Raw genomic sequence first — 14,064 nt, 5'->3', positions numbered from 1 at the left:
AAACCCCGCCTTTCTCTCCATGTCGGACCTTGGACTTCAGTTATGTCGGGGCTTCCAGTTGCCAAACTCGTTTTCTTTAGGAGGGAAACATAATCTCTCCAGCTCTGGGCTGGCAGTGCATATGCAAATCAGCTGTGAGTTCTCATATGCAAAACCTCCTGAAATAAATCAGCCATCCCGTAAGCTGGGGGAGGCTTGAGGGGCAGAGGAGGAAGAAGGAGGTGGCTTCTGTGCCCAGTGGGCTGAAATGTCCGAGACTGGCCATCCCAGCCTTCCCGCTGGTGACGGACACCTGGAGGCAGCCCCCATCGCCCGGCCCTCCCAGTACTCCACAGCGGCCACCAGATGGCAGCACACGCGGGCCTTGGGACCCGGGAGCAGCCTGCCCGTGGGCCTGAGCGGCTGAGGGCCCCGCACATGCGGGAATCACCCACGTTCAATATCACACCTGCTGCTCCCCACTCGCTCTAGCGTCAAGTCTGGGGAAGCGTGGATTTGACTTTTTTCTCAACGGCGACCTCTGCAAGGACAAGAGGGGCCCCTCTAAAAGCAGTTTGCAGCAGCACAAGCCAAGGGCTTTGTAGGGGAGTGCTCCAGGGTGGGGATGCTGAGTGCTGGGCTCCTGGAGTGAGGGAGGGAAGGAAGGAGAAGAAGGAAAGGGAGAAAGGAAGGAGGGAGGGAGAGAGGAAAGAGGGAAAGAAAGAGAGAAAGAAAGAAAGGAAGAAGAGAGAAAGAAAGAAGAAAGAGAGAAAGAAAGAAAGAGGAAAGAAAGAAGAAAGAAGAGAGAAAAAAAGAAGAAAGAAAGAAGAAAGAAAGAAAGAAGGAAGAAAGAAGAAAGAAAGAAAGAAAGAAGAAAGAAAGAAAGAAAAAAAGAAGGAAGGGAGGAAGGAAGAAAGAGACTAACTTATGAGTTCTCTACACAAAATCAGGTTTATAAGTAAATGTTTTATTTTAACTTCAATTTTTAAAATTTAATAATTTAGCCATTACTTTTTAAATCCACATGTTATTAAAAATTTCCAGAGAGTGCGTGCTGCTCCAGGAGTGGCGGGTTAGAGAAGAGAATGGAGAGTCTTGGCTCCTGGAAAGCTTTGATAAGCAAATACAGCCCAGAGCTCTGGCGCGCTCTCTATTGGCTGTTCCTTCACCGCCAGATTTTGACACAAATAATCAGATTGAAAATCAGGTAGGGAAACAGAAGAGGAAACACACACGCGCACACACACACACGCACACACACACGGAGAGAAGGGGGGGGAAAGGAGAAGTATCTACTCTGAGCAGAGAGTCACAAATTGACCGGGTGGCACCGTCCCCATAGGGAGCAGCGAGCTTCCCACCGTGGACGAGGAGCTCCGGACAGGTGAGTGAGTAGAACGCCCCTGCCTCTTCTTTTGAAATTTGCATATCCGACTTAGATCCTTTCCAAGCAGTTTACCTAGTCCCTATGGCAGTCCTAGGAAGACTAAGGTGGGCTGGAAAATCTCTTTTATGAGAGGTGGCTTTTAGTCCTTGAACCCAGAGAAGAGGTGGCAAGGAGACCGTCTCCTCTGAGATGCTGCGAGCCCCCCGTGTACCTGTGGAGGAATTACCTTCCGCCAATTGTGCATGTATACCCATTGTTGTTGTTATTTTTGCTTTTGTGTTTTGGCCGTATGGCATGCGGGATCTTAGTTCCCTGACCAGGGATGGAACCCGTGCCCCCTGCAGTGGAAGCGCGGAGTCTTAACCACTGGACCGCCAGGGAGGTCCCATGAACGCCCTTTGAAGATTTGATTTTAGACTGACGGAGATCACCTACCTGCACGATGTCATACCCACACCCTAGCTCTCCCAGGGACCTGGGCAGGCGAGGCAGGACACAGGTGGAAGTGCCCGAGTTGGTGTCCATCTTCAGGGACAGACTGGCCCTGTCCCCAGCGCACTCTGAGCCTTTCTTTGGCTGTGAAATAAGAGAGTGGGATTGAGGACTCTGAAGGAAGTCTTAGCTTCAGCACCCACAATCCCAGGTGACCTTCCCCAAAGTTCCTGGGACACTTTGAGAGGGAGGCATTTCACATTCAGAGCCTCCTAAGGGGAGCAGGGGACTGACATCTCCACAGCACCGTCCCACCCAGCCTCCAGGAACAAGAGATGGGGAGGTGGTGCCTCAGCCGCTTCTACCTAATTTTGAAGAAAAAGCCAAGTTAGAGTCTGGGCGTCTGGGGAGAGGTGCTTGCTCTAACGTAGGGCTTGTTAAGGGGGGCAGTCCACTGAATCACCGTGGGTATGTGCCCGTGTACATTTTGCTGGGAAGAAAGTCCGCAGCTTTCATGAGATACTATGGTGGGAGGTGCAAAGTAATTTTCGGTCTCTGGACGTGGATCTGGTGGGAGCCAGCTGAGCTGCACCTGCCCACACGGGCTCACTCCTCTGCACATTTCTTAGTGGGCAACGGGTAGAAGACTTCAGTCTTAGAGAAGGGGCAAGTTTCTTGTCCTCAGAGGTGGTGCAGAAGGGATTCTTTGGATAAGAAGGTGTGTGAGGTTTCTTCCAACTCAGATTTCGGGATTGGAGGGAATTCCCTGGTGATCCAGTGGTTACGGCTATGTGCTTCCATTGCAGGGGGCACGGGTTCGATCCCTGGTCGGGGAGCTAAGATCCTGCAAGCCACTCGGCCAAAAAAAAAAAAAAAAAAAAAAAGATTTGTGGGTTGGTATGTTAGTTTCCCAGCAGAAAGTTCTTGGGGACCACCAGGGATTTACACTTGGGTTAGGTTTGATTGATGGAGTCACTCAAAACCAGTGCAGAGCATTTTCTCAAGACTTTCAGGAGACTGGGTGGTGGTCTCCTACCGGAGAGTACAAGGGCTCCCGAAGCCTTTGGGGCCATATCCCCCCCCCCCGGGAAAACTAACATGATCACGTATGTTGCTTCACTGTGACACAACCTCTCAACCCTTTTCAGAAACAACAGAAAACTTTACCCTTCCTCAGTCTAGAGGGTGGTTTTTGTTCCTTTGTTTCCAGGAATTCAAACCAATGGGAACTGCTTTAGCTCTAATTCAGAGATGCTCAGGAAATGTTTTGTTCACTCCTTTTTGTTTTGTTTTTGTTTTTGAAATTAATTTTTATTGGCGTATAGTTGCTCTACACTCCTTTTTGTTTTTATTGAGGTAAAATACATATAACATGAAATGGACCATTTTAATCATTTTTTAAGTGGCCAGTTCAGTGGCATTAAGCACATTCACATTGCTGTGCTACCGTCACCACCATCCATTGATAGAACTTCTTTCATTTTGCAAAAAACTGAAACTCTGTCCCCAGTAAGCAATAACTCCCCAGTCCTCCCATCCCCCCAGCCCCTGGCCCCCACCATCCTACTTTCTGTCTCTGAATTGGACTACTCTAGGTAACTCACATAGGTAGAATCCTACAGTATTCATCCTTTGGTGTCTGGCTTAATTTCAAGAGGCATAATGACCTCATTGTTCATCCGTGTTGTAGCATGTGTCAGGATCACTTTCCTTTTGAAGACTGAATAATATTCCATTGTGATGTCTATACTATATTTTGTTTATGCACTCATCCATTAATGGACACATCGGTTGTTTCCACCTTTTGGCTATTGTGAATAACACTGCTATGAACCTGGGTGTACAAATATCTGTTCAAGTCCCTGCTTTCGATACTTTTATATACCCAGAGGTGGATTCACCTCTTTTTGACATTGCATCCTCTGAACTTAGGAAGAGACATTTGAGAACTCCTTCCAAATTTTGAATAAAAGTAATGACTACGCTCTGCTGGGGCCCCAAAAAGGACCTGGGCTCACGTCCCCTGACTCCTACATGGAAAGGGTGATTTTTTGTTTCTTTGTTTGTGTTTCCCCTTGAGTCGCATCTTTAAGCATAAAGGAAGTCCAAAGCGTCCTCCGTAGCAGACTCTGAGAAACAACGGAGTGTCTTACTCAATCCTCCCAAAAAGGGAACCCGAGTGATGAGTTTCTTAGTCAAGGTAGGTCGGTCCCCTGCTAAAAGTCAACGAACCCCAGCATGGGATTTTAGAGTAAAAGGGAAGTTTAGAAATCTCTTAGTCCAACTGTCCCTTCTGAGAGATAGGAAAACCAAGCCCCAGGTTGACGGCTGACGTGGTTAGGCTCAAGGTCACAGAATCCGATTCAGCCCCACGGGAGGCGCCTCGTTGCACGGAAATCACAGGCCTGCTGCTCTGGCTCCGTCTGGAAGTCAGGGTGCGGGGCTGCCCCTCTTCAGAAGTACTGGCCGAGATTCTGACTCAGGGTCGGGGAACCCTCTATTGGGATTGGGGGTTTTTGAAGAGATATTAACAGCGAGGCTCTTTCCGGAGGCCCGATACCATCAAGGCCTCTGTTATGAAGAAATCTTGGGCTTCTTACACAATCTCTGCTCGTAGCTCTTTCTCAGGACAGGTTAGTGTGAATCAAACCGTGTGGTTGTTAATTAACTACAGTATAGGTGATTGGTTCCTTTTTTTTTTTTTTTTTTAACTCAGCTCACAGGGGTCAAAAGGAAGTTCTCTGGGTGCATTTGGCTTGATGGCTTCGGTGAGCTTCATGGCTTCGCCACTGTCACTTTGCCAGGCTGAGCGGACAGAATGTTCTAGGGAGGGAAGGGGAAGAGATTGGGGGCCCCGGGGGGATCACTAGAGTGGGCCCCGAGAATCACCTTCCTGGGACCCCCTTGCTCCCCTGTGTACGTGCTTCTGAACCCCAGAGAGCCATTGTGTTGTCATGCCAGGTTCCAATGAGCTGACCTCTAGGGTCTCCTTGGGTTCTGAGCCAAAGGGATCACTGAAGCTTCCTAAAAGAAGCCTGTTCTCTCGCCTGCCTCTCCACCCCAAACTCCTCACGAGCCTAGATGGGGCCTGCTGGATCCTGGAAGAGTCCAAAGATCAGGGGAATTTGACTTGTCCCCCATCTCGCCCCACCAATGAGACTTCTCCTCCCTTCTCCAGGCAGGCTGTCTTCATCCGGTGTTGAAAGGACCACAGGTGCAGATGGGCAGAGCTTGGGGCCAGGAGTCAAGTCCTAGGAAGCAGGGGCTCTGGGTCTGGCTCTGCTGTGAGGCCCTGGACAAGCCACTTGCCTCTCTCAGCCTCAGGTTCCCCCCGTGACCCAGGAAGACAATCACTGTTTCCCTTGCCCCGGTGGGTGTCAGATTCAGTGACACAGTGCATGCTGGGGAGCTTCACGCGCTGTCCTGGTTTCCTCCTTAGCTTGTCAGCTCAGTTGCCACCGCCCTGAACAAGAGCCCACCCCGTGGTCTGACGGCCAAGAGCACGGAGGCCTGGGAGGCAGATGACCAAGTCCAGCTCCGCCTCACTCTGCCCTGGGATTGGGAGCCGGTCTCTAAGCCTCAGTTCCTCCTCTGTAAAGTGGGGTAATAGCCACACAGCTCACGAGTCAGGATTATCAGAGCTGAGGCTCTGCAGATCCAGGCTGCAAGATGTATTTCCTGGTGTTCTAGCTCAGCGGCTTAAAGCCTACTTTTGGTTCTAGTTGACTGACTAATAAAATACTATGTTTTTAAAAAATCATGGCTACGGAGGTCCCCCCAGAATAAAAGGCGAGGGGAACCCAGCCCCCCGGCCCTCCCCCAGAACGTGAGGGTCTCCTCTCGCTCTGCCCAGGCTCTGGCCTCTTCAGGGGGCTCCTGAAGCCAAGAGTTAGAAGGGGGCAGGAAGGGGCAGTGTGTGGAGCCCCGGGCGGGGGGAGAGGGGGAGGCATGAGGAAGAACACTGTCCCTGGGAGATAAGAGCTGCCCCACAAGCCTGGGGAGGACAGCAGGCTGGCTGAGCCTCATGTGGTCAAAATCTGACAGCTGGACCGGACCCCAGAGGCCATCAGGTCCCATGCCCTCATTTCAGGGCCCAGGGGGAGGGGCCTGGAGCGTGTCCCGGCTCCTGGTCAGGGCTTGACCCCATCCATAGAGCGTGCCGGCTTTGGGTCAGACACTGGGGATGCCACCAGACCAGACAGGACCCAAGCCTGCCCTCCCAAAGCCTCTCCTCTGTGGGCTGAGCACCTCCGTCCCCCCAGCAGCCCAGGCACCGCACTGGGCCCTCTACACAATTGTTTGTAATAAATAAAGTTCCCTTCTCTCCCCAGCAGTCCCAGGAAGTTGGTTTGAGATTGCCATTTAGCAGATCCGGACACTGAGGCCTCCATTCAGGAAGGCTGGGCCTGGGATGGCCCCTGGCCGAGCGGCATGGCCCAAACTCCTGCTGCCCCCAGAGGGGCGGGCAGGTCTGGGCACGGGTGTGGGTACCTCTTCTGCCTGCTCTGGGTCATCCCCTTGGGGAAGGGGTGGCTCCCAGGGCCTCTCCCGAGGCAGAGCTCCAAGCTCCCTCTCTAATCTGCCTGCTCCCAGCCGGCTCCTTGGCCACGGCCTTATCAACCAGGCCCTCGCTGTTGTTCAGAGCTTTTTCCCGCCATCTGTTTCCCCGCGCTTGGCCCTATCACGCCTGCAGCCTTGCCTGGTGCCTGGGCTGGCCCGGGAGTGGGGGGCTCCTCCTCTGAGGCCTGGGGAATGGGCCCAGCTGAGCTGCCATCAGCACCGGCATCAGCTGAGTATTTCCTCTGAGCTTCTGCCTGGGGGGTGGCGGGGACCGAGGACCACCAGGAGATGCTCTGTCTCCTGGGAGCCCTCAGGAGAGCCTCCTGGCTGGGCGCAGGGATGTGAAACATTTCGGGGGGTTGGGGCAGCGGGCAGGAGATGCTCGCTGCACCAGAAGCCAAGAGCACCGGGTAGTCAGGCTGGTCCAGCTCTGCACTCCCCGACCCGCTGACCCGTGGGTTCAGTGATGGGCCTGGGCTGGGCTGCCCTGTGCTCAGTCCCTAGAGTTGGTGGACCTTGGCCTCTTCCTCCCTGTGCACAAAATGACCTCAGGCCTCCAGTGGGGTCCTCTCAGGCCTCGAGCTCCACATAGAAGCTCCTCCACCCACGAGGAGAGAGGAAGAGCCCCTCCCTCTCTGGGGGCCAGATTCTGGGCCGGAGCTGTGGACAAGGTGCAGCCCCGCTCTGGCTACGTCAGCACCCAACTTGCACAATAACGTGGATTTGCGATTGAGGTGGCCCCCCTCGTTGCAGCTCACCTGCCAGGTTCCTCTCTGATAGGCGCTGAGCACGTACTAGGCACTCGCCAGCACCATCAACCCGGATTACCATCTTACAGAAAAGGTAATAGGCCCAGAGAGGTTAAGCGTCTGCCCCAAATTGCACAGCGGGTGAGCTGGGATTCTAACCCGTGAGCATCTGACTCCAAAACCTGTGCTCAGACCACAACTTTCCATGGCCTCTGAATGCAAACCCCACCGGGATGCAGATGCAGTTTTCTGGGTGCAGGGTGCAGAGTGTTTCACAAATGGAGGTACCCCTGCCCTTCCTTCTCTGCTCCCAGTGTAACTCAGGACATGCAGCAGGGGCAGGCTGACCTGGGGTTTTCTAGAAGTGGGTGTATTGGTTTTCCAGCAAGAGAGGAGTGAGGGACACTAGGCTTTGTAGCCGCTGTAAAAAAAAAAGAAACATAAACTGGGTGGGTTAACACACAGGAATGTATTCATTCAGGGTTCTGGAGTCTAGAAATCCCAAATCAAGGTGTCAGCAAAGTCAGCTCCTCTGGAGTTTCTGAGGGAGCATGTGTTTCAGGCTTGTCTCCTAGCTTCTGGTTTGCCAGCAATCCTTGTCTTGAAGCCGCATCCCTCCAAATCTCTGCCCCCATCTCCACGTGGCCCTTCTTCCTGCACGTGTCTGTGTCTGTGTGTCCAAGTTCCCTTCTTCTTATAAAGACACTTGTCACATTGGACTTAGGGTTTCTCTGCACCTAGCGTGACATCACCTTAACTTGATTCCATCTGCAAAGACCCTATTTTCAAATAAGGTCACATTCACAGATTCTGGGTGGATGTGAACTTTGGGGGACAGTATTCAAACCAGGACAGTGGATTTTGATTTTAGGAGGAGGTCCTAAAATATAGAGGAGTATCGTCCTCTCGTCCTTCGTAAACTTTCTCGTCTTCTCCCCCTATAGGTGTGGGGCACCCGGTGACGATGCCACGCTCCTTCCTGGTGAAGAGTAAGAAGGCTCACACCTACCACCAGCCTCGTGCCCAGGAGGATGGGCTCCTCTGGCCTCCCGCCCTTGGTCCTGGTGAGTCATAGCCCGGGCTGGCCTTCTGCTGTACCCACCAGGACTCCCTGCCCATGTGATGGGGGTGCAGCAGCATCCCACCGGAAGTAGCCACTCTTCCAAGTCTGGAAACAGGAGGAGTTCAGTAAATGTGGGTTGAATGAATGAATAAATGCACCTATCTCTTCTCACCCCATGGGGGTGATGAGAGCATCCTGATTGGCGCTGTCCTCAGCAACTGACGTGTGACTCGTAATCAGAAGGCTGATCTAGGGCTGAGGGTGGGTGCTCAGAAAGATGGAGACTGGTCCGGAGAGCTCTCCTCGGTGGGGGGGAGGGGGGAGGGGAGAGAAGGGGGGGGGGGGGGGGGGGGGGGGGGGGGGGGGGGGGGGGGGGGGGGCGGGGGTCTCCTCCTGGCCTCCATGCTGCTCCCACCATCCTGGGAAGAACCAGGGGCGGCAGCAGTGGTCTCTCTCTGGTGCCCCTCCTTCCCCCAGTCCCTCCGGACTTCCCAGAGCTGAAGTCTGACGGTCTTGTCTCCCCACAGTGGCCAGGGACCAGGTCCTGAGCACCAACCCTGTCCTCAGCACCCTGTTCCCAAACCAGTGCCTGGACTGGACTGACCTCAAACGGGAGCCGGAGCTGGAGCTGGACCAGAGCTTGATGACCAGGATGGCCTCCGCCCCAGGTACCCAGCAGGGGACCCCCGCCACTCCCCAGCGGGTGCAAGGGGAATGGAGGATGGATGGGCCTGTGGAAGTGGGGCCCCTCGGAGTTGTGGAGCCAGGGAGGATCGACAGTCCAGGCTCTCAGGCTTCTGCTTGAATCCCTCCAGGACGGGGAGTTCATTCCCACATGAGAGCTTCTGTGTGGTGGGGCAGAGGAAGCAGCTGGACAGGCCCACGTAGTGGGTGAGGTGGGCACTCTGCAGGGGTTGGGGCACATTTCTGGACTGAAAAGTCAAGGAGCCACAGTGAGGACCCAGACCCCCCCCAGTAAATAATTGGGGCTACACACCAAAGCCTCAGCATGAGGTCACAGTGGAGGGTGGCGGGGAGTGGGTGCCCTGCTTTTAACGTCAACACTAGGTATATGTCCCACTCTCCACAGAGGGGCCTGCTGTGACGTCCCGACCCCAGGATGAGGGCTCGTCATCCTCCGACTCACCCCCATTCTACAAGCCCAGATTCTCCTGGGATGCCCTGGCTTCATCCTACGGGCACAGCTACCAGCAGGCCCCCTCCACCATGCAGTCTGCCTTCCTGGAGCGCTCCGTCAGCCTGTATGGCAGCCCTCTGGTGCCCAGCACTGAGCCGCCCTTGGACTTTAGCCTCCACTACTCCCCGGGCTTGGACGCATACCACTGCATCAAGTGCAGCAAGGTGGGTGGCCAGGATGCGGGTGGGCTCTCGGGTCCTGCTTGCATCGCCTCTCCAGCACCCTGGCAGCTGCGAGTGCTCAGAGCTGGGTGCCCCCTGTGATGTGACTCTTGGGTCCTCTGGTGGGATCAAGGACTCACAACATTCGCCCTCATCACCGTTCATTGAGCCCTGACCATGTGCTCATCCCTGTGCTAAGCACTTGACATGCATGAGCCCCGGGAGGTGGACGGAGGGCTAAGGTTCAGAGACGTTGAGTCACTTGCCCAATGGCACGCAGCAAGTAGATATCACAACCAGCATTCAAACCTGGCTCTGCCCAACTCCCACTTTTTAACCGCCATTCAGCCTCCAGATAGGGCCAGGAGGGGCCTTCCAGATCCCCCCTCCCAGACTCCATTCTATAGACAGGAAAGCCAGCCGCAGAGAGGGAAAGGGACCTTCCCAGGACACACCAGCACATGGCAGCAGAATCGGCAATCCAGTGTTCCTTTTCCTGTACACCCACCTGTGGCTTAGCTGGGTGCAGAGGTGGGACCCTGGCCCTCTCCCTCTCTGCACCCCCGGGGCCTCATGCTCTGCCCCTCCTGCAGGTGTTCTCCACCCCACATGGGCTCGAGGTGCACGTCCGCCGCTCCCACAGTGGGACCCGGCCCTTCGCCTGCAACGTCTGCGGCAAAACCTTCGGCCATGCAGTGAGCCTGGAGCAGCACACGCACGTCCACTCCCAGGTGGGCAGCTGGCTGAGCACAGCACCCTCACTTCCCACCCCTGCTCTGTGCTCCCCCCAGGAAGCCTAGGGGGCATCGGTGGGTCTCTCTCTGTGCCCCTGAAGGTGACAGATTGGGGGGCCCTCATTATCTGCCGCCCTGATCTGGGTCTCCGTCACCCGCCCTTAACACATTTGAGTCCCTGATGGACCAAGCTGGCTTCATGTACAGTTGGAAGAGGCTAGGAGCTCAGGTGGGATTTCGGGGGCAGCGAGATGTCTGGGATGCTGAGGAATGACCCCACCTCCTGGGTGGTCAGGACAGGTTTCTCACCTCTGAGACCCTTGACTCTTAGAATCTTGAAATCAGGCTTAAATGTTCATCTCATCCCACTTAGCCCTACCTGATGCCGAAATCCCTTCCTCAGAATCCCATTCCAGGGAAAGCACCTGACACTGACCTGAGTTGCTAACACCTGGGTAGATATAAAAGCTCAGGTGGGAAACGCAGGAAAAGATGGTTAGAATGTGCCACGTGCCAGTTGCCAGCTCAGTTCCCGACCTCCAATCCTCCCAACGATCCTTTGAGGTCACTACCCATAACGATCCAATGTACAGATGGGGAAACTGAGTCCCAGGGAGGTTAAATGACTTGCCAAAGGTCACGTGGCGAGTAAGAGGCAGAAGCCAGAATTGGGCCCCAATAATTCAGCCGCTTAAACAAACCACAAGGGGAAATCCCCTAATAGGAGGCCACTCAGGGGCCAGGCCTCGGCCCCTCCTAGGAGGCAGGAATGGGGGTCCCTGGTTCCTGCTCCTCCAGGCCCCATCCTCGAGGCCACCCCAATGGAGTGTCCTGTTCCTCAGGGGATCCCGGCCGGGTCCAGTCCCGCGCCCAGCCTGGCAGTCCCGGGTCGCGAGGCCCCACCTGCGCCTGACCCCCCGGGGCCTCGTTTCCTCCGGCAGGGGCGCAGCTTCGAGTGCCGGATGTGCGGCAAGGCCTTCAAGCGCTCGTCCACCCTGTCCACCCACCTGCTCATCCACTCGGACACGCGGCCCTACCCCTGCCAGTTCTGCGGCAAACGCTTCCACCAGAAGTCGGACATGAAGAAGCACACCTACATCCACACCGGTGAGGCCGCGGCCTGCGCTCTGCCCCAGCAGAGCTCCTCCCCGGCCTGGGTCCGCCGACCCTCCCCCCACTCCGCCCCCACCAAGCCCCCCACCCCAGGGCCCAGACAGAGCCTGCGGGCACTCAACCTTTCACTGTTAAAAGGTGCGGGCTTTAGGCCCCGGGTGGGGAGGGAGCGGGGTGTCAGGTTACACAGGGGAGGCCACCCCGCTCCAACAGGAGGGCGGGGTACGCTGTGTTACTTACTGTGTAGAAAAAGTACTGGAAGGAAATAGCAAAATGTCGACACTGATAATCTGTGTGTAGAAGTGAGACCAGCAGGTGAATTTCTCCTTCATTCATCATTCCTTCATTCGCTCATTCCTCCAGCCATTCATGCCTTCATTCCCACATTCATTCATTTCCCATTTGGTCATTCATTCAGTCATGCTGCTACTCACCCTTTTGGTCCCCCACTCATTCACCCATTCCTCGTTTGGTCACTCATTCATCATCCCTCCAACCATTCATTCATCCTCATTCATTCCTCCATTCCTTCATTCCTCCATTCATTCATTCCCCACTCTGTCATTCAGTCATTCATTCCTCCATCCATTCATTTGTTCCCCCATTTGGTCACTTTTTCGTTCGTCCTTCCAGCCATTCATTTATCCATTTCCCCATTCATTCTTTCCCCATTCGGTCATCCATTCACTCATTCTTCCAACCATTCATTCATCCCTCCATTCATTCATTCATTCATTCCCCATTCATTCATTCCTCAGCTGTTAGCCAGTGCCTCTTTTGTGCAGGGTCCTGTACCAGGTGCTGGGCTTCATTGATAAACAAGGTGGACCCAGTCCCTGCCTTAAAACTGGGGTACAATTGGCCGAGGGGTTGGGTGGTCAGAGTTGTATTTTTCTTGTCTCCCTTTTCTAATTATTTTCTAAAGTGAACGTGCAATAAAACATAATAAAATTCCAGAGAACAACTGCAGGGCATTGGGGCAGCAGGTCTGGTCCAAACGGCCCTGACCCTGTCCTTGCCGCCCCGCAGGTGAGAAGCCACACAAGTGCCAGGTGTGTGGGAAGGCTTTCAGCCAGAGCTCCAACCTCATCACTCACAGCCGGAAGCACACAGGCTTCAAGCCCTTCAGCTGTGAGCTGTGCACCAAAGGCTTCCAGCGTAAAGTGGACCTGCGGCGGCACCGCGAGAGCCAGCACAACCTCAAGTGAGGCTATCCCCGCTCCCAGCTCCTGACCGGCCTGCCCCAAGATCGTGTCACCTGGAGGGAGGCCAGCCTCACACACCCAGATCCCCAGTCTCCTGGAGGCAGCACTGGACCAGACTCGTCAAGCTTGTTTTGAGATTCACGAAATTGCTGTGTGACCTCGGGCAAGTCACTTTCCCTCTCTGGACCAACAATTCTCCTGCTGCAAAGTGTGGCAGCTGGATCTTTTCTGAGCTGATGTCGTCTACAGGTCTAAGGGCTCGGTGCCTTCCCCCCGGGGCAGAGCCCAGGAGGCCAGAGTAGCCCCAGGTGCACTGCGATGCCAAGAACAGACCAGAGCTGGGACCCACAGAGAAATCCTCCCCCTGCCTGCTGCTCACGGGGATCTGGTCAGCTCGGTTTTCAGCAGGCCCCTTTCTGGCTGCCGTGGGTGGTCAGAGCTGTCTCCTGCCCCAGTCGGAGACCTAGAACCCCTCTGCTTCAGCCAGCGTGCTGGCTGTTCCCCACTCCTGACGGGCGCTCAGGCCACGGGGGTTCTAGTTCTGCGGTCAGACCACGGGGAAACCAGCAGTTACTGCTGTCAAAAGCCTGTTCCTCTCAACAGCTGTAAATAAAAGACACAGATTTACTTACACATCGCCACCATTTTTTAAACGCGTACCGGGTGCAAGCTAGTGCCTGAGGCTCTGGGGAGGGATGGTGGGAAGGCTTGAAAGGCATAGAAAGCTCCGGAGTCGCTCGCAGACACATCCGGGGACCAAACTGATAAAGTGCTGAAACAGAGGCGTGAGAGACCCGCGTGACGAGACCCCAGGCGAGGGCAAGGTGGATGCAGCTGGGGCTGTAGCAGCTTCCTGTGGCTGCTCGAACAGGTCACCGCAAACTCGGTGGCTTCAAACAACACGAAGGGGGACTTCCCTGGGGTCCACTTACTCAGACTCCGTGCTTCCAACGCAAGGGGCGTGGGTTTGATCCCTGGTCGGGGCACTAGGATCCCACATGCCAAGGGGCACAGCCAGAACATTAAACACACACACACACACACACACACACACACACACACACACACACACACACACAGGTATTCTCTTACAGTTGTGGAGGTCAGAAATCCAAAATGAGTCTCATGGGGCTAAAAGTCAAGGTATCGGCAGGGCTGGTTCCCTCTGGAGGCCCCAGGGGAGGTTCTGTTTCCTCATCTTCCCCAGCTTTTAGAGGCCGCCTGCATCCCTCAGCTTGTGGCCCCTTCCTCCATCTTCAAAGTGCGTCACCTGGACCTCCCACCAGCCCACCTCCTTCCTCTGCTTTTGACCTTCCTGCCCCCCTCTTGCAAGGACCCTGGTGATCACATCAGGCCCACCTGGGTCATCCAGGGTAACCTTCCCATCTCAAGGTCCTTAATGGAATCACCGTGGTAGGCAGAATAATGGCCCCCGAAGGTGATATCCACGTCCTCACCCCTGGAACCTGTGAATGTTATAAGG

The 14,064-nt window shown here is 55.0% G+C and overlaps 1 protein-coding gene across 1 annotated transcript; it reads left to right on the top strand.

Annotated features, from left to right (window-relative positions):
* Positions 1-1,245: 1,245 nt before the first annotated feature.
* On the top strand, positions 1,246-13,144 carry GFI1B (growth factor independent 1B transcriptional repressor). Its single transcript, XM_027104429.1, has 7 exons — positions 1,246-1,363; positions 8,052-8,171; positions 8,698-8,838; positions 9,261-9,532; positions 10,123-10,260; positions 11,205-11,370; positions 12,406-13,144. Exons 2-7 carry the CDS (start codon positions 8,072-8,074, stop codon positions 12,582-12,584), a joined length of 996 nt encoding a protein of 331 aa, XP_026960230.1. The 5' UTR covers positions 1,246-1,363; positions 8,052-8,071; the 3' UTR covers positions 12,585-13,144.
* Positions 13,145-14,064: the final 920 nt, after the last annotated feature.

Source organism: Aethalodelphis obliquidens, unplaced genomic scaffold, assembly GCF_003676395.1.
Source record: "Aethalodelphis obliquidens isolate GAN/ISIS:26980383/991018 unplaced genomic scaffold, ASM367639v1 scaffold7, whole genome shotgun sequence".
Taxonomy (NCBI): Eukaryota; Metazoa; Chordata; class Mammalia; order Artiodactyla; family Delphinidae; genus Aethalodelphis; species Aethalodelphis obliquidens.
The sequence above is the reverse complement of the archived record's forward strand: the minus strand, read 5'-3'. Positions and strand labels throughout refer to the sequence as shown.

Excerpts from the sequence above, each read along its gene's own strand:
- GFI1B (XM_027104429.1), top strand. The coding sequence starts at position 8,072 with ATGCCACGCTCCTTCCTGGTGAAGAGTAAGAAGGCTCACACCTACCAC. Across the intron at positions 8,839-9,260 it reads CAGGATGGCCTCCGCCCCAG|AGGGGCCTGCTGTGACGTCC; the intron begins GTACCCAGCAGG and ends CACTCTCCACAG. Across the intron at positions 11,371-12,405 it reads GCACACCTACATCCACACCG|GTGAGAAGCCACACAAGTGC; the intron begins GTGAGGCCGCGG and ends GCCGCCCCGCAG.